Source organism: Perna viridis, chromosome 2 (assembly GCF_037379345.1).
Source record: "Perna viridis isolate PV_CMFRI_1.1 ecotype Kerala chromosome 2, ASM3737934v1, whole genome shotgun sequence".
In the NCBI taxonomy this organism is placed as follows: domain Eukaryota; kingdom Metazoa; phylum Mollusca; class Bivalvia; order Mytilida; family Mytilidae; genus Perna; species Perna viridis.
This window is the reverse complement of record NC_142446.1, coordinates 9,050,040-9,074,674: the sequence shown is the minus strand read 5'-3', so window position 1 is coordinate 9,074,674 and position 24,635 is coordinate 9,050,040. Positions and strand designations below refer to the sequence as shown.

General features: G+C 31.6%; 2 protein-coding genes across 7 annotated transcripts in view; one reads left to right on the top strand and one right to left on the bottom strand.

Annotated features, from left to right (window-relative positions):
* The window catches only part of LOC148623551 (RNA-binding protein 25-like), a 31,506-nt gene extending 16,803 nt beyond the window's left edge, over positions 1–14,703 (top strand). Inside the window, exons 11-19 of the mRNA XM_088565426.1 lie at positions 2,750–2,994; positions 6,413–6,518; positions 7,675–7,764; positions 9,658–9,731; positions 11,428–11,578; positions 12,495–12,771; positions 13,037–13,302; positions 13,507–13,653; positions 14,335–14,703. Of these exons, the coding sequence (XP_088421552.1) occupies positions 2,750–2,994; positions 6,413–6,518; positions 7,675–7,764; positions 9,658–9,731; positions 11,428–11,578; positions 12,495–12,771; positions 13,037–13,302; positions 13,507–13,653; positions 14,335–14,427 (1,449 nt within the window). The 3' untranslated portion in view covers positions 14,428–14,703. The remainder of the gene's footprint in view (positions 1–2,749; positions 2,995–6,412; positions 6,519–7,674; positions 7,765–9,657; positions 9,732–11,427; positions 11,579–12,494; positions 12,772–13,036; positions 13,303–13,506; positions 13,654–14,334) is intronic.
* The window catches only part of LOC148623550 (uncharacterized), a 29,250-nt gene continuing 14,029 nt past the window's right edge, over positions 9,415–24,635 (bottom strand). For 5 of the 6 annotated variants that reach the window (XM_088565431.1, XM_088565427.1, XM_088565430.1 and 2 more), the window contains 5 exons: positions 21,384–21,434; positions 20,980–21,138; positions 20,714–20,773; positions 19,090–19,146; positions 16,151–17,127 (listed from right to left, as the gene is read on the bottom strand). In XM_088565431.1, coding sequence (XP_088421557.1) covers positions 17,048–17,127; positions 19,090–19,146; positions 20,714–20,773; positions 20,980–21,138; positions 21,384–21,434 — 407 coding nt within the window. In that variant the 3' untranslated portion in view covers positions 16,151–17,047. Of the gene's footprint in view, positions 9,582–16,150; positions 17,128–19,089; positions 19,147–20,713; positions 20,774–20,979; positions 21,139–21,383; positions 21,435–24,635 lie in introns of those variants that run through there. The other variant, XM_088565429.1, reaches the window with a different exon arrangement.

The following is a 24,635-nucleotide window of genomic DNA, read 5'->3' as shown; positions in this document are numbered from 1 at the left end:
AATGGGTTTTTAGTGGTTTTCTTCTTGAATGTAATCTTACAGCAAAATATCTTAATTCAAAATGTGAATAAAAGTTCTTTGTATTGGACTAAACAGGTCACTTGAGAACCTGTCAGTTTGGAAAATTCTTTATTATTTGTATATTCAACGAAGAAAACTATAAACGTGAATTGGGTAGATAACTTCCCTCTGAACGAAAAATTAATATGTTAAGAAATAATGTTACAAATAATGATATAGTCAATTTTTTTTAACACAACAAAAAATTAGCTCACATAGATTATGTAAAATTTTGTCATAATAGAACATATGGTCATGCATTATCTTCTTTTTTATATAGAAAGAGTGATGTTTATTATGAAGTCAACCAAACTTTTGTCTATGAAGAGATTCAAATGATCAATTCTAATTAAGTGTTTTTGTTTTGTGTTTGTTCTAAGATTAAATATGAAATCTGATGACTATTTTCTATATAAATGTATATGTCCAAATGACTGACTTTTTTTTTTTTTCAAAAATACACATAAAAGAATAGCATTGTATTGTTACATCGACAAAATTAAAAACATACAGACTTTTGGTGTTATGTGAATGTCAAAATAATAGGTTATTTCATTACTTAAAACATCCTATAGATTCTGTGGATGAAACAGAAAATATAATATTGTAGTAGAGACCCTAAGGGTAAGTGTTTGTTAATTGATAAGATATTTTGTAGTGGTCCACCTTTTAGGATGACCAAACTAGAAAGGTATGTATTAAAAAAAATGGCAAAATGTAAAGTTATTGTTAATTAAGCATTTTCACATGTTTAGGATCATAACTGATGACCTTGCTAAGGTAAGCATTCTGTTGATGAATATTTGTTTGCATTTTTTTTAATTTGTATTTCTGATGTCGTGATATTTAAAAGAATTTTTTTAACTTGACATAATCGGGAGAAAACCTGTGAGAATGATACTTAAAGATAAAAGGTTAGTGCCTCTACTTTACTTTTACGTACTGAGAACTCAAATTGCCAAGGTAACAGAGGTATGTGGATTTACTTACTTTTGTATTGTTTGTTATTGGTATATTATATAATAAAACCCCTTTAACTTTGTAGAAGGTAGGTTGTCAGGAGATACATAAAGGATTGTGTTAGAATACAAAGTTCACAATCTCAATTTTTACATATATTATAACAGTAAAGAAACTTTTGATTTAGTATGTCTCTTTGATATATTCACCATATCCATTCTCATTATTTGTATACGGAAAGTGGAGGCTCTATTCTTGATAATAACATAATTAAGTCTGTGATCGCCTGGGACCCTGCCAGAGTTTTATCTTGATTTACCCATCTGCTTCTCTGTTTCAATTCAACAAAATAGGATTCTTAGGCTTGTTTAATTTCTGACATAAAACTGCATGGGATTTGAAGGTACCTGTATTATATACTTCTGTCAAGATTGGCAGATTTGGTGTGTACAGTTAATTTTTCTGTTTAACAGCTAAAATAAAATACAAAACAACCATATTGATTGAAGCTATTGTGTGGAGGAGGATGAGAAGCAGGAGAATACAGACATCAAGTCAGATTAATGTAACAGTATATAGCTAAGGACAACCAGTCAAATGTCACATGTTGTGCTTATTTAGTCATTTTAGTTTATCTGAAAATAGAAGTTAAAATCTACATTATTACCACAAGGAATTGTCATTTCTTCTCCTTTTTGGTATCTTATTTCTATGGTATTGTAAGAGAAAACATGACTTTCAGTTTTCATGATTTCTTACCCAATAATCTGTTGTTTTCATTTATTTTTGTGGGAATCAATTTTCATGGTTGGAGGGACAAAACTTTTTTTTTGTGGAATTTCAGCATCACTGGTGCTTTTATTGCTGAAACAAAAGCTATTTTCCCTAGGGTTCAGAATATAAGTTAAATTTAATGGATTTTTTTTATTGACACCGACATTTAAAAAGTTTTTATGATGTTTATTAAGAAACTTAAGTTTCATGTCTATTTCCTTGTAAATGAAAAAAAAAATGATTTTTTGATTAAAGAAAAATCGTGTGAAAGTCATTGCTGCTATGGTGTTTTTAATGGAAAATGTTAAAAACATGAGTGTTCAGGACATTAATTTTATGTCACACTTTTCCTGGTGTGTATTCCCAAGTATTTACCACTTCACTTTGTATATTGTACCTGTACATGACATGGGTAGCTTTAAGGCTATCAAGGTCTTATGAACTGTTGAATTTTAGTTTGATTAAATAGTCAAGGCATCAAAGTATGTTTTGTGCACAATTTGGCTTCTGCCACCATGAAACTTCAACAGTACCAAGATTTAATGATCATTTAATTTGAGTTTACATTCCTCCATGAAGATTGTTGTTAATTGGTTTTTTTATGTGGTTCTAGATTTTTTTATAAAAAAAACATGAAAATTGGTACCCCAAGAGTAATTTCGAAATCACAGTAACTTCTTAATTGAGGTTAGACAATCAAGCTGTTTCTACACATACTGACATAAATACTACTGGAGTCTACTGATTTGACATTTAACTGCTTCCCAATTTTGAATTAAGTGCCTGAAGCATTGACATTCTCTGTATTATTACATTTCTGACAAATGGTAAACCTGTTAACAGTATGTTTTAAACTTGTTATTTCAGAGTTAGGAGGTAGTTTTAAACTAACGAAAGCTCAACATGTTTGGCTAGTTCTTTTTTGTTTATGGAGAAAATGTCTTTCTATTTGCAGGGAGAGGATGATCCTGAAAAAGAGCTTGAGAAAGAAAGAGAAAGGGAAAAAGAAAGGGAAAGAGAGAAGCGAATTGAAGTGGTAAAGAAACAAAGAGACAGAGAACGTGCTAGGGAAAGAGAACGGGAACGAGAATTAGAAAGGGAGAGATATGAAAGAGAAAGATATGACCGGCAACGTAGTAGATCAAGGTCTCCTGCTAGATTGACTAGAAGAGTTAGATCAAGGTCAAGGTCATGGGACAGGTAAGTTTTACACCAAAAAATTATCAATATTTGAGGAAAATTCAATACTTTTGATTTTTTTGCACTACAGAGATGATTTTTTTCTGCTTTGTAGCAAAATTCAGCTATTTCAAATCCACAATTTTTTTTTTTACTCTATATTTACATCCGATTTTGCCATTTTCGCTTTGTTTGTCTCATAAAATCACTCCTGTAGAAGTGGTTAAAGGAATACTTATCCAAATTCTGGGGTTTTCTCATTAGTGGTAATTATTATTGTTTATACTTTGGAACTTTCTATTAAAATCATTTACAGTCCATAATTCAAAATCAAAGTTGAAAATATTCCAGTTATCTGAGGTTTGAGTCATCAGAGGCAATTTATGATCCTTAAGGTCACTGTTCCAGTAATTTGTTATAAATTAAGTTGAAAAAATTCTTCAAGCATTGAATATTGTTATTATTGCAACTTAAATTGTCCTTTCATCAATATTAATTATGATAACTATCACTGTTCATTATATTACACAAACATTCCACTAAAGTAATGAATATAAAATTGCTTAGTGTATATGATGTATATGACAGTGGAGGCAGGCCTACACATGCTTTGGGGCTTGTTGCAATAATTTTTGTATGAACAATACAGGGTTCAAGCTACTTGAGAAAAACAGGGAGAAGCGACTACTCTTTCAGAAAGACACTAGAGAGAAGTGAACATATATGCACATCACTCATGAACATTTTTAAATAATTTGTATGTGTTATATGTTACTTACATGCATTCAATACATGCAGCATTTTTTTATGTGTTTATTTTCTTTAATTGTGATGAATGTTACTTTTTCTTTAAGCTACATATGTAAGTAACTATGTAGAAGATCTAATTTAACCCAACTCCAACCCACATTTGCACATTTCATGAAGAAATATACATTATAAAACATGAATTATCATAAGCTGGAGTGAAGAATGTTCATTCCATATCCTGTTCTTAAACTTTGAAATGAAAAGCTGATTAAATTGCTTGTTTGTAACCGAATATTCAATAAAATTTGAAGATTTTTACAATTTATTTTCTCAAACGTGCACCATTTTTGTTTGAATTGTTATCGAAAAAGAGATAACTTCGTCGATATACTGCTAAAAGACGGAGTACAGTCTCGATCATAAGCGATGTCTTAAAATGAGAGGGTGACTTCACTTTGCTATTGGTGTCATCTGAAGGAGAATTGAGTGATCCCAGGATGATTATTTCGCCCAAATCGCCAAGTAGCCTGAACCCTGACAGTAAATATTTTTTAGCTCACCTGGTCGAAAAGGCAGTGTAAGCTTTTGTTATCACTTGGCTTAATCGTTGTCTAATGTCTGTCATTACCTTTTCTTAAAAAATCTTGTCCTCTGAAACCTCTGAACAGAATTCGATAAAACTTGGTGACATCATCCTTGGCATGTGTACTCCCAAAATCGTATCTGTTATGGTCCCTAGCCAAAAAACATGGCTCTGTTACTAAAAATAGAACATAAGGAGTATCACCATATTTTTTTGTTTATATCCCAAAACCATAACAGATAGAAGAAATCTTAGATATCTTAGGCTATTTGGCTTGAGGTCGATCACTCTGAAAATTTTAAGATAATCGATTTACAGATTTTGGAGTTATTACGCCTTTTTGCTGATTTTATCAAATTTTTTTTTAATAGTATTTGCCTATCATTTAGAAAAGGAAAGCAGATTGATGATTAATGTAAATTGACAAAATGTTAAGTATTCAATATCTGTTTTTTGGTGCAAATTTCAGAAAAATTTGATGACACTTCTTGGAGTTGTGGCCCTTTTGATTGTCATTTTTAATGTTTTTCTCGGTTTTTTATATGACTTAAAAAAATTGGTGGTTGTTTATTGGTATAGCGCTGTTATCGTCTGTAAAGACTTTGTTTTCGTGCGACAACTTGAGTAATAGTAGGTTGATCTTTATCAAATTTTATAACAAGGTTACAAACCACAGAAGGAAGATTGTTATTGATTTTCAGGCCAAAAAGGTGATAAACAAGAATTTCATAGAATTCAACTATTCTATACCACAATGGTCAGACTTGGATTGATTTTGGGGATAATTTAAGCTTGAAGAAAAAAAAATTCAGGACTTAGGGAGCAAAAACATGCGTTTTCTTGATGTCCAGACAATAACTTTGACTATTATTTCTTTTAATGTCTGATTCCAATATTTTTATTGGATAGTTATAATATGCGCCTGCATTTTTCAATCAGATTTCAGATATATCTTATGGTTTTTAAGTTATAAAGGGTGAAAGGGGCCACACCCCAAAAATTTTACTTTTTTATTTTTGGTCCTATTTAAATTTTTTTTTCATTGGATACCTCATGAGAATCTTTGCCTGCATTATTCAATCAGATTTCAGATATCTTTTATGGTTTTCGAATTATAAGTGGTCAAAGGGGTCACACCCAAAAAAATTAACTTTTTAATTTTCAGTCTGATTTTGAATTTCAAGTTTTGTGCTACTGTGAAAGTACTATGTTCATGGGGTACCAATTTTCTTGGTTATTGTGGGTAGGCCAAACCATGAAGTTTAGTTACTAATGAAAAGGAGATTTCCATTGATGTGTGTACTGAAAACCTCAAAACCACGAATTAAAGAATCCACAAACTTGTGTTTCATCCCTATCATAAAAACTGGTATTCACGAATTAAAGTACTTTCACAGTATATTGTGTTCATACCAGTTGTTGTGTCCATAATGAATTGTATGTCCATATGCTTAAGTGTGTCAAAAACTAATATTGTGTCCACACTGGCCCAAAATTTTTAGGTTTTGACCACTGTGGTCATATCATGCTGCTCTCTTGGCAAAGCTTTCTTATTGCCTATTGATTAGAGAACAAAAGCTGATTGATGATTGATGTAAATTGATCAAATATTCAGTATTTCAGTATCTATTTTTGCGTCGAATTTCAGAAGTCAGAGTTATGGCGCCAGTAAATGTCATTTTGACCATTTTCCCCAATTTGCTTGTTGTTGATAAAACAATTTCAGATTGGTGATTAATGTAAATTGTAAAAAAAATATCAGGTGTACAAAGCTCTATGATTGATGCAAATTTGGGGGAAAAATCTGTTGATTGCATTTTTTAATGATTTTTTTGCACTTTTAGCTTATCATTAGGTTAACATAAGTAGAATGATGATTAATCTGTTTATCAAAAATGTACAGTATCATGACAAATATCATCTATGCAAATTTGCTTGAAGGTGATTGACCATTTTCAGTTTTTGCATGTATTCCAACTTTTTAAAGCTGTTAAACTAGGTGAGTGATTCAGGTTCTTGAGAGCCTCTTGTTTAAACATTGCATTGTGGTAAATAAAGTATTGTAGGTAGTAGTTAGTACTAAGACACTCTTGTTATTTTTTTAAGAGAGAGAAGGAAAGACAGAGACAGAGACATGGAAGAAGAGGAAGAGGCTTATGAGAGAAGAAAATTAGAAAAAAAATTACGGGAGAAAGAAGCTGCTTACCAAGAAGTGAGTTTGGAATGTATTGATATAAGTTTTACTGTCTGCTGTGGGGAATAAGCAATATGGAAATCTCCCAAGATTTTTATTTCCCAAAAACGCATTGAAAGATTTATAATTTCATTTTCAGAAATTGACTGGGGGTAGTTTTATCACACTGCAGAAAATAAAGTTTTTGGCAAAGGGCTAAAAGTACCATGCCTAGGAAAACCAGACTTCTAAGAGACTTTGATAGTCATACATTGAAATGCAAATATGAAATAGAATGATGGCATAAATAAACAATTACTTTATATAAATACTAATTATACTGACTGTAAGCAAATGATGAAATCGAAAATTAAATTTTCAAAACAGAATTTGAGGATTTGGAAGAAAGGAATGGAGAAAATTAAATTTAAATTTCAAGTTCCAATTGAATAATATCTCTCCCACTTTGGTGGTGAGACATATTGTTTTTGCCTTGTCTGTCTGTCTGGCTGTCACACTGTTGTGGCAGGGAGCCCATTTGTTTACACAGAAGGAGTTTTGATATCTAGTGTTTATGACAGGTATCTTGAAAATGATCTTAGATAAAAACTTTGTGATGACTAGAAAAATTCCAAAATGTAAAAATCTACATCCTTATAGTATATTAACGTTAATACTTTAGACTACTTGTATAAAAGCTACTGTTCAGATTTTTGTCTACTGAGCTACCATTATTCACATAAAGATATGCTATGTCAAGCATTAAATCATGGTTCAAAGTCAAATAAAGTGTTTAGTTTGGATATAGAGCCAATACTGTTAGATAATTGTAACATTTGTTACCAGGATTTTAGGTTGCACTGACACTTCTTTCAAGTACCAATCCATAAAAGTGTCAGACATTGCCAGTGATTCAAGGTGTAGAAAAAAACTTTCTGAACAAATGATGCTTTCCGGTCTAAATATGAAGTATTATTCATTCATCTTCCACTTTAATCAACCAAATCGATTAATTCATATGCAATAAAAATGTAACAACTGAATTACAAACTATTATCTGGTCTGAAGCAGAATTATGTGGTCTAAAACAGAAATTATGTGGTCTGAAATAGAAATTAAAGTTGGTGGGTATGGGACATATATGACTCCTGTCTGATTTTTTATGCTGCTTACAACTCCTCTGTTTTATTGATAGAGACTTAAAAATTGGGAAGCAAGAGAAAGGAAGAAAGCCAGGGAATATGAAAAAGAAAGGGAAAGAGAGGAAGATCGGAAACAGGAAGAGGTTTGTGACATGTAATCTGGATCTGACTGACTTGATACAGTCATTCAATCCTTTGTTATTCATATTTTGCATGATGACTCAGGAGCACTTCAAACAATTTCATGAAACTTCTGTAAATTGTTTTATTCTGTTGATAACTGAGTGTCTTTTCAGTTATCAGATATTAATATATGATATTATGTTTCCAATTTTCCTGAGACTTGATTAAAGTGAATCAGTGGTTTGCTGTTAATTGTATAATTTCTATGTATGAGACTGTAATCATACATATACAAGGGTGTATTTTTGCCAGTAAGTCATTAGCACTTAATGCAATTTTCATTGAACTTCGGTTTGTTGTTTATTTTTGGCAATGTAAGCTCCATTCTGTTAAAGAAGTTCAGAATTTATTATAGGCCAGCACTTAGCTGGTTGGTTTTAAAACTGTTACATGTTACTGTAAACGTGGTTACTTATCTGTAGACTATCATTGAGTTAAGCCAAAAAATATGTTTCCTGTTACTCAACCAACCTGGACTCAAAACTGCCAACCTAGAGATATTCTGATTGATATTCAAGAAAAAAAATCATTTCCCTGAGTAAGCTTGTTCCAAAGCTGTATAGTATGGTTTTCACAAGCACTAGAGGTATCCCAGTTACATGAACATCAGTAATCATATCAAGATATCATTTAGAGAATGTATTCATCTTTTGTCTAATCTTGTGTCGTATGGTTATTTGTGAAGTACATTTAGTCTAATTTTAACATAGGTTTACCTTCTGAAAAATTTCAAACAAAAGTGATTTAGAGATGATACCTTGATAACTTCATTGGATAACCAAGTTCAAACTAACACTGAAAGCTGTTTTGCAGTGTATATGCTGTCCTGAGAATACTTTCATTTTTGGCTGATGTATTATGGAATAATATACAGTTGGCCTTGTGCAATAGAACACTTGATCATTCTCAGTACCTCAGGACAAATGTTCTGGTCTATTGCATCCAACCCATTTAATTACTGTTTTATTACCTAATTTGTCTATGAGATATAATAAAGAATGGAAATGGGGAATATGTCAAAGAGACAACCATTCGACCAGGAATGGGAAATTGACCGCTCCATGTTTATGAATTGGCAGACGAGAATCACATCTACGTTTTTCACACGAGTTTTTTGTGTTTAAATTCCAATTCAATGAAGCGCTTAAAAAAAGTTCAACCAATCAAAGGCTTAGATAAAGGTCATTATGGGGTCAGTGCAATAGTACATCGACAGTGCAATAGATCACCCTGTCCTGAATATATTTTGAAAACAGAGAAAAATATGTGCATATTTAATAAACAAGATAAAACCTTATAATTAGGTAATAACAATTAATATAATTCCACATAGGAATTTCAATTGCATTTGCATACCATTAGTTATGGAGACATGTTTTTTTTGGGTCTAGCCTATACATTAGTGCTTGCACCAATTAATTTTCTTGTGTTCAGAGTGTTGAGACTTGACTCGCATACAAAAATGGGTTGATTTTCCATTTTTGGAACATAACTCAAAAATGCTTACAGGAATTTCCTTCAAACTTGAATTGTTGATTTCTGCTGATGCAAGCTTTCTTACAGTGTGTAAAAAATTCATTTAACAATAAAGACAAACTTTGATGAACTTTTATTAATAGTTCTACACACATAAATATTAAGGAAACATATTATGAAAAAAATCATATTTAAATAACAAAATAATGGATTACAGAATGTTGATTACATGCTTCTGCTTACACTGGTACTGGTGTTAAACATCTGTCTCATTTTTCCAAGTTAAATGGTTTCAGAAAACCTATAAAAACAAAGCAAAAATGGTACCCATGAAAAATAATGAAATAACAGTTAATGATAACTTATATCTTTCACAGGTACGAGAAGCTAGAAGACTAAAGGAATTCCTTGAAGACTATGATGATGAAAGAGATGATCCAAAATACTACAAGTAAGGTTAACCTAAAGAAATGCTAAAAAAGTTTTGTTGGGGTCTTTATGCCATATCAAAGATCAGATTCCATCTTAGTTTCTATTTTCTATCCACAAATTGTAAAATGACTTTAAGATGTTTTAAAAAAAATTTTGGTGCAATATTTATCTTTTATGTTCCATGATGATAGGACATTGAATATCATGTATTTATGGGGTGTAAAAATGGTGACATTTAAACTCAGTGACTAAACCCAGTATAAGTGGAATCCCTAAAATCCGAATGAACTGAAAACCAAATACTAAATAGCTTACTCTAGGTCTAAGGTTATTAAACCTTTGGTTATTGTGCACTTAAAAGTTGCCCGGTTAACTATTTTACATGTAACCTGCACAGATATTGACCATTTAAAAATAAATTCCATTCTTTGTGATGGCAAAAGTCGTATTCACACCTGAATCAGTTCAATGACTGTTCTGTTAACTTAGCAAAAATTCAGCATAGTTGGTTGCAATGGACTTCTTAGCTAACAGCAACATAGGACATAGGTCCATACCGTAAGTTACATCTTTTTAACCCTTGTATCAAAGCATAGCATAAAAACACTAGTTTCTATTAGGTAAAGCAATGTTTTAAATGTGTAGGAGTATTGGTAGTCCCCTTTAAGCCAGCACTCCACAGTATTGTAGAACTGCCTAATTTTGGTCTTGTAATCTAATGCTTTGTAACATTTATCACTTTAAAAAATTGTCAAGCATCTGTAAATCTATATATCTAGAAATAGCTCAAGCCAAAGCCTTCAGAATGCTGTAAAATTTTCTGGAAAAAATTTACCCACACCAAATAGGGTTACCATAGAAACCATGCAAAAATATGGGAAAATTTGTGAAAAAGTTGATAAAATCAGGTTTAAAAATACCAAATTTCCCACAAAATATCTTAAATTTTTATTTCATGCCCTGAAACTGTCAAACCTTTTTTCTCGGAAAACCCCTTCCTCATATGGGCATGGCCAGTTAGATTTTTAGCTATTTCACTTTGTAATCCACTTATCAAATTTAGCATGGTAAAAAAATTGACTTACTTTCACTTTTACAATGAAGTCAAATTGTCATTGAAAAAAAGCTCCTTCAACAGTGAAGATATATGAAACATTGCAGAATACTTTTAAAAGTCCCCTTTTTCAGAAAATGTTTTATCAACAATAGAATCTTCATTTTTAATCACTATAGCAACCACCAGTTTCCATTAATGACATCTTTCATCCCTAGCCAAAAGTGTGAAACTAAACTAAACTGTGGAGTGCTGGCTAAACCCAGTTTTAGTGGAATCCCTAAAATCAAATGTACTATTTAAAAAGATCAAGATGGTTCATTGACTGTGAGCAATTAATGTGTTTTGTCCAATGTTTTTTTTTTATGCCCCAACATGATTCTTGGATGCATTAAGTTCTAAAGCTTTTGAAAGTGTGTAAGTTTTTCCCATAAATGTTCATTGCAAAAATCTCATCAACCTTTCTTGGAATGAATTGAAATTTTGTACGCAGCTTCATCTTGAATGGTTGTACTAGGAATAAAACTTGTAGTAGCATTTTTATTGTGACAGGAAATGCTTATATCCATTCAATGAAAAGCAGACAGTGTGTCCTTATACAAGTATTGTTAACTGATTAAGGTTTGAACAAATATTCTATTTACAAATTTTTATGTTATAGAGGGAGTGGACTTATGAGAAGAATGAAAGAAAGAGAGAAGGAAAGAGAAGCAGATGCAAGAGATAGACAAAGAGAGAAAGAAGAATTAGAGGAGATCAAAAGAAAATTGATGGAAGAAGGGCATCCTGATCCTGATGCGGAACTGGCAAAGGTGAAAGTATTTCCCAAAGCTGAATTTTTGTTACAAGGATATATTTTTTTCTTCTCATGTATTCTGTGGAAAACTTGATACATAGTCATTTCAAATGTCAGTCTCCGCAAAAGTATGCAATGGGTGAAACATGGTAAGGAAAAAAAAAACATAATTTTTTATGTGTAATTTGACTATTTGCACCATCAGAATTCAAGAAAAAAGACAAAATTTTCCATATCATTTTGTTAAATTGGAGTTCTAACATTCTATTGAAATCCAGTGATGCAGAGATCATACAGTGGTCTTTTTAAATAGAGAAAGCATTCTTGAGTGAAAATATAATGTCAGATCAGTGGGTTTTTGATATGCATGTTTCTGAATTGTATTGTTACAAATATTTAAAATTAAGTGGCTATATTGAATTCACCTTGTGTATTCTTCCACAAAAGTATGAACTTATTTTTATATAGGTTTTTTATCATTGGCCAAAAACAAGCATTTTTCAAAATTAAACTATGTAACACAAGTATGCCTGAATTGATGTCCATTAAATTGTACCACAGTTTTCTACATCAAAAAGGAAAAACTTTTTTAATAGCAGGGTCAGAAGTAAGCATTTTGTAAAACTTTGTTAACTATATAGCTTTATTATAAGTGTTTGAACCTCTTAGGAATTGTACTACAAGGTTTCATACCACTTAAGTGAGGCTTTGATTTAGTTGTGGTCATATATGAAGCATTTCCAGGCCAAAATCAACCATTTTTCTGGTTTGAGTAAAAGTGTATGAATCTCTATTAAACTGTACTTCAAAGTGTCAGCTGGTCTATATTGTGCTTTGTCAAACATTTAACACAATCAAAACTCAGAGCTGTATTCAGTTTGGATATACATTACTTGCTTCAACTGTATAGGATATTGATTTCTGGTTTATAGATAGAAAAAGAGAGAGAAGAGCACCTTAAACCCAGATTACAGCTGAGTGAAACAGAGTCCCCCTCACCACCTGTTCTTGTGAAGAGAGAGGATGTTGTAGAAGCATCAGAAGAGGAGGAGGAAGAGACCAAACCTACTTTACCAAACATGAAACCAACATTACGTCCTATCTCAGTATCTAATAATGTCAGTCCTTTGACTGAGGAAGACAGTAATTTACCTCCTGCTGATGAAACTTCACAGGACACAAAGTTAGGATTCAGTGCACTGAAATTAGGTAGGTCTTAGATAGACATGTTTGATGACAAAAAAATTAGAATTTAGTTTAAAGTAGAAGCCTATTTGGAGATAAGTTCATGTATGCCTGGAGAACAACTACATTGATGTGTTTGGAGCTAGTGTATATTTTCATGAACTAATTCCTTCATTTATTGAATTTATTAATAAATACAGTGTTGTGGAATGTTTCTTTCTTATTTCTTTTTGTGATACTTATATCTTTGAATGATATGTATTGACAATGGTTTTAAATCTTCTTTCAGGAGCTACTAGTCCTACAGAAGGAACATCAAATAAACGCAAAAAGTTAACGATTGGTGATGTTTTTAACCAGGATGATGAAGACTCAGCAGATGGTTCAAAAAAAAGAAAACTGGTTCCTTTGGACTATGATGATGATAAAAATGATAAAAAGCAAGCAGCAACAGCTGAGGAGAAAAGAGCCAAAATAAAACATTTAATAGAGAATATCCCTACAGCTAAGGAGGAATTGTTTGCCTATGGTCTGGATTGGAGTATTGTTGATCAGGTTAGATTTATTGCCTTCAGAAATAGATGGTTTTTTTTTTTCATATATGAAAGCAAATTTTGGGACAAAAATTGAAAACTACAAGTCCTTATCACTTTATTTAGAACTGATTTATACTAATTTCACAATTTCGATCTTTGTAGAGGTAAAAGAAGTTTTAACATGTTAAAAATTTAAAAATGACTTTTAAACATTTTTTGACAGAGTTTGATGGACAAGCGAATTAAGCCATGGGTTAATAAAAAGATAATAGAATATATTGGAGAAGAGGAACCAACATTAACAGACTTTATATGTCAGAAGGTTATGGCTAGAAGTACTCCACAAAGTATACTTAATGACGTGGCTATGGTATGTTAGATAGAAATTATCTTAAAACTTCCATGGAAAGTGATGCAGAGACTTAGTAATACAAGCCCATCCATCAGTAAGGTTTTATGAGGAGTTATCTCAAAATTCTTCAGGAAAAGATGGAGAGACATAGCAATTATTACTTCAAAACTGTTCTTGTGTAACATGTTTTAATCATATCCATCCTAGTTATTGATAGTTTTTAAAGAATTGTGACAATTATGCCGATCAGATATAAATTGTGTCAATGCTCTTTTAGAACATGTTGGTATAATTACCAGTTCTCCAACCATTGGAGATTCCGGTTTTGATGGAATATAAGGGTTATTCCCCATATCTTGTAGAAAGGGGATGGAAATAAGCATTTTCTACAAATATATATAAATTGCCTATTTCTGAAGTATCAAATTGAAAACTTCTAAGTATTTTTAATACTATAATTCTGATCAGAATCAAATGCTGGGTCAAACATTTAATTACAATCCAAATGAACTTATTCAAGTTAAAATATTCTGTCCATGCTTGTCCCAATTGTTCTGGGTTTGACTTCTGTGGTCATATCAAGATGCACCCCACGAAACATTTTATTTTGCTTTTTGACTGTTAAAAATTTCATTCTAATAAATCTCTTGCTAGACACATATTAAAGTAATTTTATTCTATAGTTGTAACTCTTTTCAGGTGCTTGATGAAGAAGCTGAAGTGTTTATAGTCAAAATGTGGAGACTATTAGTATATGAAACAGAGGCCAAAAAATTAGGACTTGTGAAATGAACATTACATTTGTGCAATGTTACTGTATTTATAATGATTACTGAGTACTTGTCAATAATGGTGTGTGCCATGTGTGTGTGTGTGTGTGCATGTGTGTGTGTGTGGATTATACTAGTACTGTGTTGATGAGTATCTGTGAAGTATTAAAGGCAGCATTGCTGATGTGTTCAGCTACGTATAAGTGTGTATGAGAGGATATTTGTGTGATAAGTTGGTGATGACCAATAGTGTGTAATGAGTGTCTAATTAAGTATGAAATAAATTTTATACAACTAATTGTGAATATTTTGTCTCCAGTGAAAATCACTTTGACGGAGCTCTTTAAGTTGACTTCTGTTAGCCTTTGGTTCTTAAATAACATCATTTTCTAAAGGGACAAAAATATAAAATTTCAGAAATATATGGGTGTAAAAATGTTGATGAATGTATGATGGCATGTCACTGTCTCCTCCTAATATTTTATGAAATAACTCTCACAGAGTAAGTTCTGTTAGTGTACCCCTGTCTCCCTCAAAGATTTGTGGTATACTGATTTCCCATTCAATAAGTTACTACGGTAAACCACTATTCCCCTCAATAGGTTCTGATATTATACCGCTGTCCTCATCAATTATGTTTTATGTTATACCACTGTCCCCCTTGATAAAGTATAATGGTAAACTACTGTCCATCTCAAAACGAATGTCCCCTTCATTAACATATGTTATACCACTGCCCCCTTTCAATAACTAATGGTGATCCTTTGTCCACTTGAAAACACTTTATGGTATTCCTTTGTCCCCTTAAAAAAACGCATTAAGTTATTCCTTTATCCCCTTCAAAAACGCATATGGGTATTCCTTTGTTCCCTTCAAAAACTTCTGATATTCCCTTTGTCCCCTTTAAAAAAACGTTTTATGGTATTCCTTTGTCCCCATCAATAACGTGTTATGGTATTCCTTTGTCCCCTTCATAAATGCATTATGGTATCTTTTTGTCTTCTTCAAAAAAGCATTATGGTATTCCTTTGTCCCCTTCAAAAACGCATTAGGGTATACCACTACTCCCTCCCTCAATACGGTGTTATTGTTCCAAGTCTATTTTGGTATACCACATCTTTTGAATTGAGATTTCTTTATGGTGTGTAATTTTTTACTTTTGTCTGCATTTTAATGGTAGATGTATGAGATGGTTTAAGCCCTATTCAATTAGTTCGACATTGCCCGATCTATTGCACTTGTCCGAAGTCGGGAACCTCTAGTTTTGTTATGAGTAGTGATCCTGTCTTTTTCGCTTCTTGTATGGCAGAGCCTGTAAGCTGGTCGAGAGTTACATGGTAATATATCAAGTAATATTTATTTATAAGTCGACACATTATTAAAACAAATAACACAAGCTCTAATGAGCTTTAAAATCGAAGATTAAAAATATTAGAAATGACATTTGTACGGCAACTTGGTGGGTGTTTCTAGAAAAGCAGAGGACGCTTACCATACAGGTGCAACTGGTCCACTCTCCAAGTTTTTGTGGAGCCCGGATTGCTCGTTTACTTTTTTTTTGTGCGTGTTAATTTAGTTATTTCATGTCTTTAATTATTGTATGTACCAGTTTTCCCTGTCTAGTCTTTGTTCCAGGATTACATTCTTTTTATTTCTGCTAAAATCCTGATTCCTTAAATTTTGCTAAAATTTGCTGAATTTTGCTAAAGTAAGACCAAAATTTGTGTGTACTAACAGCATTAAAGTATAACTCATAATGATACTTTATTAACAAGAAACGACATGATATACTAAAAAGACTTACGGCAAATGAAACGCATGCATAGACATACATGGGTAAAGCAGATATAAGCTATAAGGCATGCCATACAAATACAAGCAAACTAGAATAAAAAGCATTTCATACAGGCTAAAATAAAGCATGCATATATGCTCCACCCGGTATGCCCTAGACTCTAAACGATCTGTGCTATCTGCTAGAACAGCATTTACGTACACCCCCTCCCACTTTCCAATGAGTCCCTTAAAATGCTCCAAAGACGCCCTTTCCCTGAATTACTGTGGTGAGTTGTGCCATAATTTCGGGGCAGCATACCTAACAGAATGTAAGCCATTTCCGGTTGTTCTTACCCTTGGTAATTCAGGAAGAGGTTATAGCATATATTTGTAATTGAAGGTCTCTGGCTATAGGTATGGTGAAGAGAATGTACTTCACGCGACAACTCTATGAATAAGATATAGGAACAAATTAACTGCAATGGCCTTGCGTAAAACAACAAAAGGTAAAACCCACAAAACACGGTTAAAATTACAACATACAATGTATTCCGAACCACAGTCTCCTAAGGCATTAAATGCATTTTTCAAAGTAATAGAAATTATTTGAAGTTCGAAATCTGAATAAAACGTGGACAGTAGATATTCACGGTTTTCATTTTTATACGAAATCATTATATGGCATGTGGATATATAGTTTACACTTGAGGAAGAGCATTCTTTCTAATAGCTTTTCAGTTTTTGTGTCCAAGGGAATTTCAATTTTGGTCTAAGAACGAAATTAAATCGTTAATGAAACATATCTCGGAGTCAATATTTCTTTTTTTAAAGGAGCATTCTACATAATTTATTTGTTCAGAGTTCATCTATTCCGTATCCTTTAATTCTTGTAACATCTTGATCATATGTGAGAGAATATGGGACGAATAAAGAAGTTGGTCTGTTTCTGAAATTAAAAAAAAAGAAACCATATCATAACCGTCTTACGAAAGGGTACAAACTCCCTTTCCTGACAATTATCGTCTTAGTCCCTGCACGTCTCTAAACATTGTAGGAGGAGTTAACCAAAGTTGTTAACTGTATACTCATACCTGTTATCGCTTAAAAAAACGGCGTACACCATTTTCGAAACAAATAATGGGGAAAATGCTTTGATATGTCAAAGGACTTAGTTTTCGCATAGATTCTTAATTAAAAAATTGAGACATTTCATGAAATAATGCGCAAATGCAGACTACAAACATACCATGAGTGCAAAGTTTAATAAAGTGAAGTGCATAAACTAGTGTTGGGGATTTGTATTTTCGTCAGTTTTACGTTTTACTTATACATTATTTCCTATATTTCGCTAGTAACGTTGTAGAGCAGAGATGGGGTAATTGTAATCGTTAATCAGCTGTAATTGATTATATTTCTTCAAGTAGTCATTGTAATCAGCCAAAACTCTGATTACATGTAATTTAATTTAATCAATTACTTTTCAAAATACCCTGTAATTCTGATTACTTATGATTACAATGGAAATTTTAAAGCTTCAAATGGTATCTATGGATAATGCATTATGTCAACAACAAAAAGAAGAGTAAAATGATTGTTAATCATTCACTGCTTCTTTGTGTAAATTTCTCATTTATTTTTTCTTCTTTTTTGTGAAGATATTACAAAATGTTAGTTCAATACCAATAAGTAAAAAATATCTAATTATTGTAATGAAAAAATGTTTGTAAGAGCTATCAAAAGAATCTATAAAATTGTTTTAATGAATTTGATAAGAAGTACAAAAGTAAGACCCAAGGGTATTATCATTAATTTAACCAATTACTTTCAGAAATGCTGTAATCGTTAATTTAATTTAATCATACATTTGACAAAGTAATTGTAATTTAATTAATTACATTGAAAGTAGTCAGACCCATATTTGTTGTAGAGAGGATGTAAGTTTTGTCTGTGTGTGATGATTTGAATGATTTATGTCCAAACTAACTATTTATCCATGACTGTACATGTATACGACAGAAATGTAGATGATGCTAGGATGCAACTGAATAAACGTATGATTATGTCTTTTCTATATTGGACTAACGTTTGTTTTGAATCGACAATGGATGGCTCAGAAAATGATTTTAAAATTCCCTAACAAAGGAACAAAATTTTGCTAAAATTAAAGAGTTATCTCCCTTTTTTTTCAACGAATTTCAATGCTTTCTATGTGATTTATTTCTCTTTAACTGTTGCAGTTAATCAAAAAAAAAACTTTTAGAAAGGATGCATTTGTCCATAAGAAATGGGTGAAATTTTTTTGAAAACAACATTTGTCAAGTGCATCCCACTGCATGAACTGGTTTTTGCAGGACACCCTCTTAAAAGTAAGACAGAAGTCCATGAATACTTAGAACACATAACAATGCAGAACAACGAAGGTTGCATATTTTGCATATTTCATTATTCGCCAAATTCAGCCAAATCAAAATCTTGCCGAGTTAATTTGAACAGATGGGAACAAGTCCTAAAATTACAGTGAACCTACATTTGGGGTACTACTACGTATATGGTGGACATTTTACCCTTTATAAAATGTTCGATTTTTTGGAAGTGGGAATTTTGTTGATACTGTTGAATTATTAAGAAAAATTACCCGATTGGATGTAATCCTGAACGCCCTCCGCCAAGACCACACTACCCAAAACTACCGACAAGTCCACGAAAAATGGTCTCACTGGACAGACATGACATTGAGTTCCAGAGAATGGATTTCTGGCAATTACAACTACATAATATCATCAATTTATGAAAAATGGCTTTTATACTTAAAGAAAAACTTCTTATACATGTAACCGATGGCAGCTGATGGAATGAAATTTTAATGCGATCAGCATCAAAAACTGAACTCATTTTTATAGCGACTGACCTTTCTTCGGTTTCTTGTCATTGTTTCTGTTGTCCGGTACTTTACTTTTGGGTACACCTGTACACAAACACATGCAAAGTGAGTATACGTTTTCTTAGCTTTTACAATTGTACTTATTTAATATGGGGAAACAATTCCTGACAAAAAAAATTAGGTTGTAAAGTTACCCTTTAAAATGTGTAGATTTTTTTTCAGGATACAAATTTCTATTACAATATGTCTATATTATATACCAAAGATTTTTATTGTCTGCTTTACGAATCCTGGTGTACGTAAAAAATAAAATGGTTTTACGCACCATCACTTTCCGTTATATCTGAAACTATTTTAATTTTGTATACGTCACTTCAAACGTTTTATAGTAGATTATTACATTAGCTAAAGATAGCGTTGTTTTTTTTCAAGTTACAAGTTCTTTGTGGTAATTGGAATACGTGAAATATACACTACGAAATCTTTAGCGTTCTATTAAGGTCAAGGTTGCAGGAATAAAATTAACCAAGGACTTCATTGGCGGCCTTCAACGAATGTTGACCCTCGCTTATGGCAAGCCAAAGTGGACAAAAATTACTGTTTTCTAATATTAAAAAAATGATTTTTTTTCATTTTTTAATATAACAAATTTGATTTCTAATATTACAAAACCCCTTTTTAGTATAAAAAAAATCATTTTTTTATATTAAAAATTCAATTGAATTTCTAATATTAAAAAATCAATTTTTAATATCAGAAATTGATTTTCTAATATTAGAAAATGGATTTGTTGTATTTGATTACAATGTTTTAATATTAGAAAATCATTTTGTAATATTAAAAAATGTGACTGACTTTGCAATATTACAAAGTGATTTTTTTAATATTACAAATTCATTTTATGATATTACCAATTCAATTTCTAATATAACAAATAAATTTTCTAATATTACAAATTCAATTTGTAATATAACTAAATGTGTGATATTTTGTAATATTACTAAATCAGGAATTTGTAATATTAGAAAATGAATTTTTAACATGACAAAATGAATTTCTAATGTTATAAAATATTTTCTGATATTAAAAAATGATTTTGTAATATCAAAAAAGAATGTTTTCTAATATTACAAAAAAAGTGCTTTCTAATATTAAAGAATGATTTTTTAATATTCGAAATTTATTTTCTAATATTACAAAGTCATTTTCTAATATTTTAAATTCTCTTTCTCATATTAAAAATTTGATTTCTAATATCACAAAACCTTTTTTTAATATTAAAAAAATAATTGAATTTCTAATATTAAAAAATTATTTTTTAATAATAAAAAAGTGATTTTGTAATATTAAAAAAATATTTTCTAATATTACAAAATATTGATTTTTGTCCACTTTGGCTTGCCATACTGGCTCGCAGTGAAGTTTCAGAACAAACTTAATTTGCAAAGTACAATATAACAAATAATTTATGTTACCTTCAGATCGAATTACAATATATGGACCTGTTGGTCTCTCACACAAAAAAATATTAAAGTACCTCAGCTACGCCATGGTGCATACATATTTTGAGCCACCCAACAGGTCCTTATATTACAACCTGAACTATTTGCTAAATATCTGTTTCTCGATCAAGTCACACTTGATTTCTTACCTGGCCATTCATCACTCCATTTGCCATTCCAAGAAATGACATTTCCAGTATTGCTCAACCCTTTAATGAAAAAAAACAAGATTCATTTCTTAAAGAAAATCATAATTTTTAAACCAAAACATTGCTGAACTATGTTTATCAAGCTTTGTGTTTCAACAGATAACATGCATCAATATGTTAACAAATAGTGAACATTAACTTGCTAATTCATTATATTTCTCAAATCTTACGAGGCAGACTTTATTCACAATACACACAACGAATACCTTTTCTTATCCAGCTGAAATTGTTTGAGTGCAAGTTACTAGTTCTTCCAAACTGTTTAGTCTTGGTTTGAAGGTTACTGGTTCTTTCAAATTGTTCGGTCTTGGTTTGAAGGTTAAATATGTTTGTCTCATTAAAGGCTTTGGTTTGACTAGGTTTGTCTGAAATTATAAAGATTTGAAATCTTAGTATCTTTTGTAATGGCATCGGTTAAACTTGGTTAAACGGTTTGACTTTAAAAAGATAGTAAGTTCTCACTGGTTATTATTTTAAACTTCAATTGCGATTTCAGTAAAATTAACCGAAGAACTATAAAGTGTTATGACACAGAAATTTTTGGACATTTCAAATATAGCATAGTCGTTAAATATGTTTCATAAGATTGTACCAAAAAGAATAAAATTACCTCCTGATGGCCAGGACCCATCCCATGTCTGTTTCCAGGACTTGTTAAGGTCTGCGAAAATATAAGGTTCAGGTATTAATAATAAGAACTACAGAAGTCATTAATCTAACGCATGCATATAAAGAAAGATATTATTACGTTTCTCAAGAGAAAAGATTCCTCGGATTAAACTATCGCTAAGCCTGATATTAAAATAACCACACAAATAAAAAAAAAACTATGATTGTGTCAAGATGGGAACTAGACAGTTAACGGTATGCTATTTACGTTCTTCTTCAGATATAGGTGTAGTTTCAACTATTTCTTCACTCCAGCTATATGATACATGTAAAAGTTTGTTTGTCAGTATGCGCGCATCAGCTAACATATTAACATCTAAATTTCACTATCGAGATTTAAGACGCAGTTTTCAAATCACTTGCTGTGAAATGAAGAGTTTTCCGAAGAGTAAAAAAATCACCTTTCATCTAAGAAAGTTGCAAACGATTTTAAATGCGTGATTAAAATACATGTAGATATATTTTACGCTGAAATACATTTATATTGTGTCTGTAAACTGAAAGAGTAATCAAGGGAACCAAGGTATTAACGGTAATCAAAAGAATGTAATCCAGGGTCAAAGGTCAATCATCATTTGAAAGGAAAAAAATAGTGTATTCTTTTTGTATGACTTATTTACCTTTGCTGGTAAGAAAAATTCCAAACTTTTTACATCAGATCAGCTCAAATTCCATCTCATACAAGAATCAATAGCTATATTTACGAAAAACTAGCAAATAGTGGCGTCTGCAGCAGTTTTTGGTAAACATGCCAAAAACTTTCAAATTTTTCCAGTTCAAAATGAAATCCGACCTTGACCTTTGAGGTATCGAAATGTAAAATTAGAAAGTAAATACTTAAAAAAACACATTCCGAAATTATTTTTTAATATCTAACATTTGCAGTAAATCATTAAATTTGCTATTTAAATAGCAGGTTTGAAAGTGTCATTTCTCCATTAGTCCAAATACAGTTCCCAATTGGTCCATTTTGTGAATATTTCGTATATTTGCAAAGACAATCATATAATATTAAGTAAAACTGTTTAGATCGTGTAAGTTTCATATAATCTTCTAAGTTTTGACAAAGTTTGAGATAAAAATGGAGTCTTAATAACTCAAAAGAGCACCAGCGAACCTGCCTATAATTTCTTGTTGTCCTGGCTACATCGAAAACTATCATTTCGTTGAAAAACGGAAAGCTTGTATTAAATTTGAAAAAAAAAGACAATATTAACAATGCAATAAATGCTACTCAAAGAAAAAAGCAGAAATAACCTCTCTTTTTCGGTCAAAGTTGATTTTATTGCACATAATGAAACAGTGCATTATTATATCCTAGTTGATTTCGTATTATTTTTTTGTTTTTATTCCATATCGCCGATATGCGCCTTAAAAATGCCAGTGCAAGCCAAAAGAAACAAACAAAAAATGCGACAAACACTACACCGCCAAAACACTTTTTCTGACCAGTTTGATTATTTCTGTCAGCGGCAAGTTTTTTTTCGGTTTGAAAAGCTTATTAGCCATTGCCTTGGAACCCTTTCTTTAAATAAAAACATAACTGTTACTAATAGTACCCAGATGTCCAAAGAATAGGTTCTTAACAGATTTAAGCTGTCGTAAACCGAGTAAAAGTATTGAATATTGTGGCAGGTAAACCCCGTACCCTTCACGTCTAACTCATAGGCAGGTAAACCCGTACCCTTCACGTGTAACTCATAGGCAGGTAAACCCGTACCCTTCACGTCCTAGGCAGGTAAACCCCGTACCCTTCACGTCTAACTCCTAGGCAGGTAAACCCAGTACCCTTCACGCCTAACGTTCATTTGTCTCTGTGTGTTCAGTTTAAGTTCTCTTTGATTCTAATGGTAAAGGAAAAATGACGTTTGCTACATGCAGCATCAAGTGAAACAACAATATTACGATTTCAGCCTGACATAGGTCTGACAATCATTAGTATGGTTTTTGACTGCTTTGTAAAGCGTTCGTTCGCTGGGGTATACAGTGGATTCCTGTTAATCGCAAAACTAATTTGTCAGAAAAAAAACTATGCAATCAACAAGAGTATGCAATTAAAATAAATGACCATTTTCCAGGGAGTTTACCTAATATTTTCAATGTTTAAGTGGGATATATTCTTTTCTCATGTTTAGATTCGTGTCTTAGTGTCTATTCAGAGGAAAGAGAAAATATTTTTGTAAAAATAACATTCTTAAGAAAACTGAGGTATTTCACTTACGATGTAATATTGTTATTTACTTTTTATGAGCAACTCGACGGGTGTTTCTAGAAAAGCAGAGGACGCTAACTCTACCGGTGCTACTGGTCCATGCTCCCAGTATTTAGTGGAGTCCGAGTTGCTCATTTGCTTTTGTCACTTTTTATGTATGATTTTAGTAATTCGTGTTCTTTGTTGTGTGTGTCTGTTTCCATTTCTGGTTTTTGTACCTGGATTACATTGTTTTGATTACCGCTATAACCTTGGTTCCCTTGATTATTCTTACCTATTTAGGTACATTTTCGAGTAAATTTTGAAAATAAATTATGCAGTTAAGAGGAATTTTTTACTTTTCGGTGTTAGGGACCGGTGAAAATTTATTTTGCCCTTAGGACCAGTGCAAATAGCAGTAGGACAGATACTTTTTTGATGCAATGCTTTTTGTTGGGACACCACCTTTTTACTGATTGTATCCATAGGACACATTTTTTACGAACAAATACTTTGAACTAATTTTTTATTAACTTAAAAAAACAAACTATTATAACAAAAATAGTTTACAACATATAAATGCAGTAGAAAATACAACTATTTAACATAATTCATTGTAATTGGAATAACTATATGTATTTAAGTAGAAATAGCTCTATATCAATACCACATTTGTAAGAACTTTAATACACTGTATGTGTTAATATATTATTTTCAAATAAAAACTTTATTAGAAAACCAGGACACAAACTTTTTTCTTCCCAAGTTTTCAAGGAAGAGAGTCATAGGGTTGCAACTTTTATTTACGCTCTGATTTTATTTGCACCGGTCCTATGTGGCGATAAATTTTGACCGGTCCCTTATGTTATGCAAATAAGAGTTTCTTTTTCTACATGGTTAAGATGGTCCAGAACTGTTTTTGTTCCTTGTTCTTCGAGTTTCTATGCAATTAACATTCTATGCGACTAAGTGGAATCCACCGTATCACGTTCGGTTACTGCA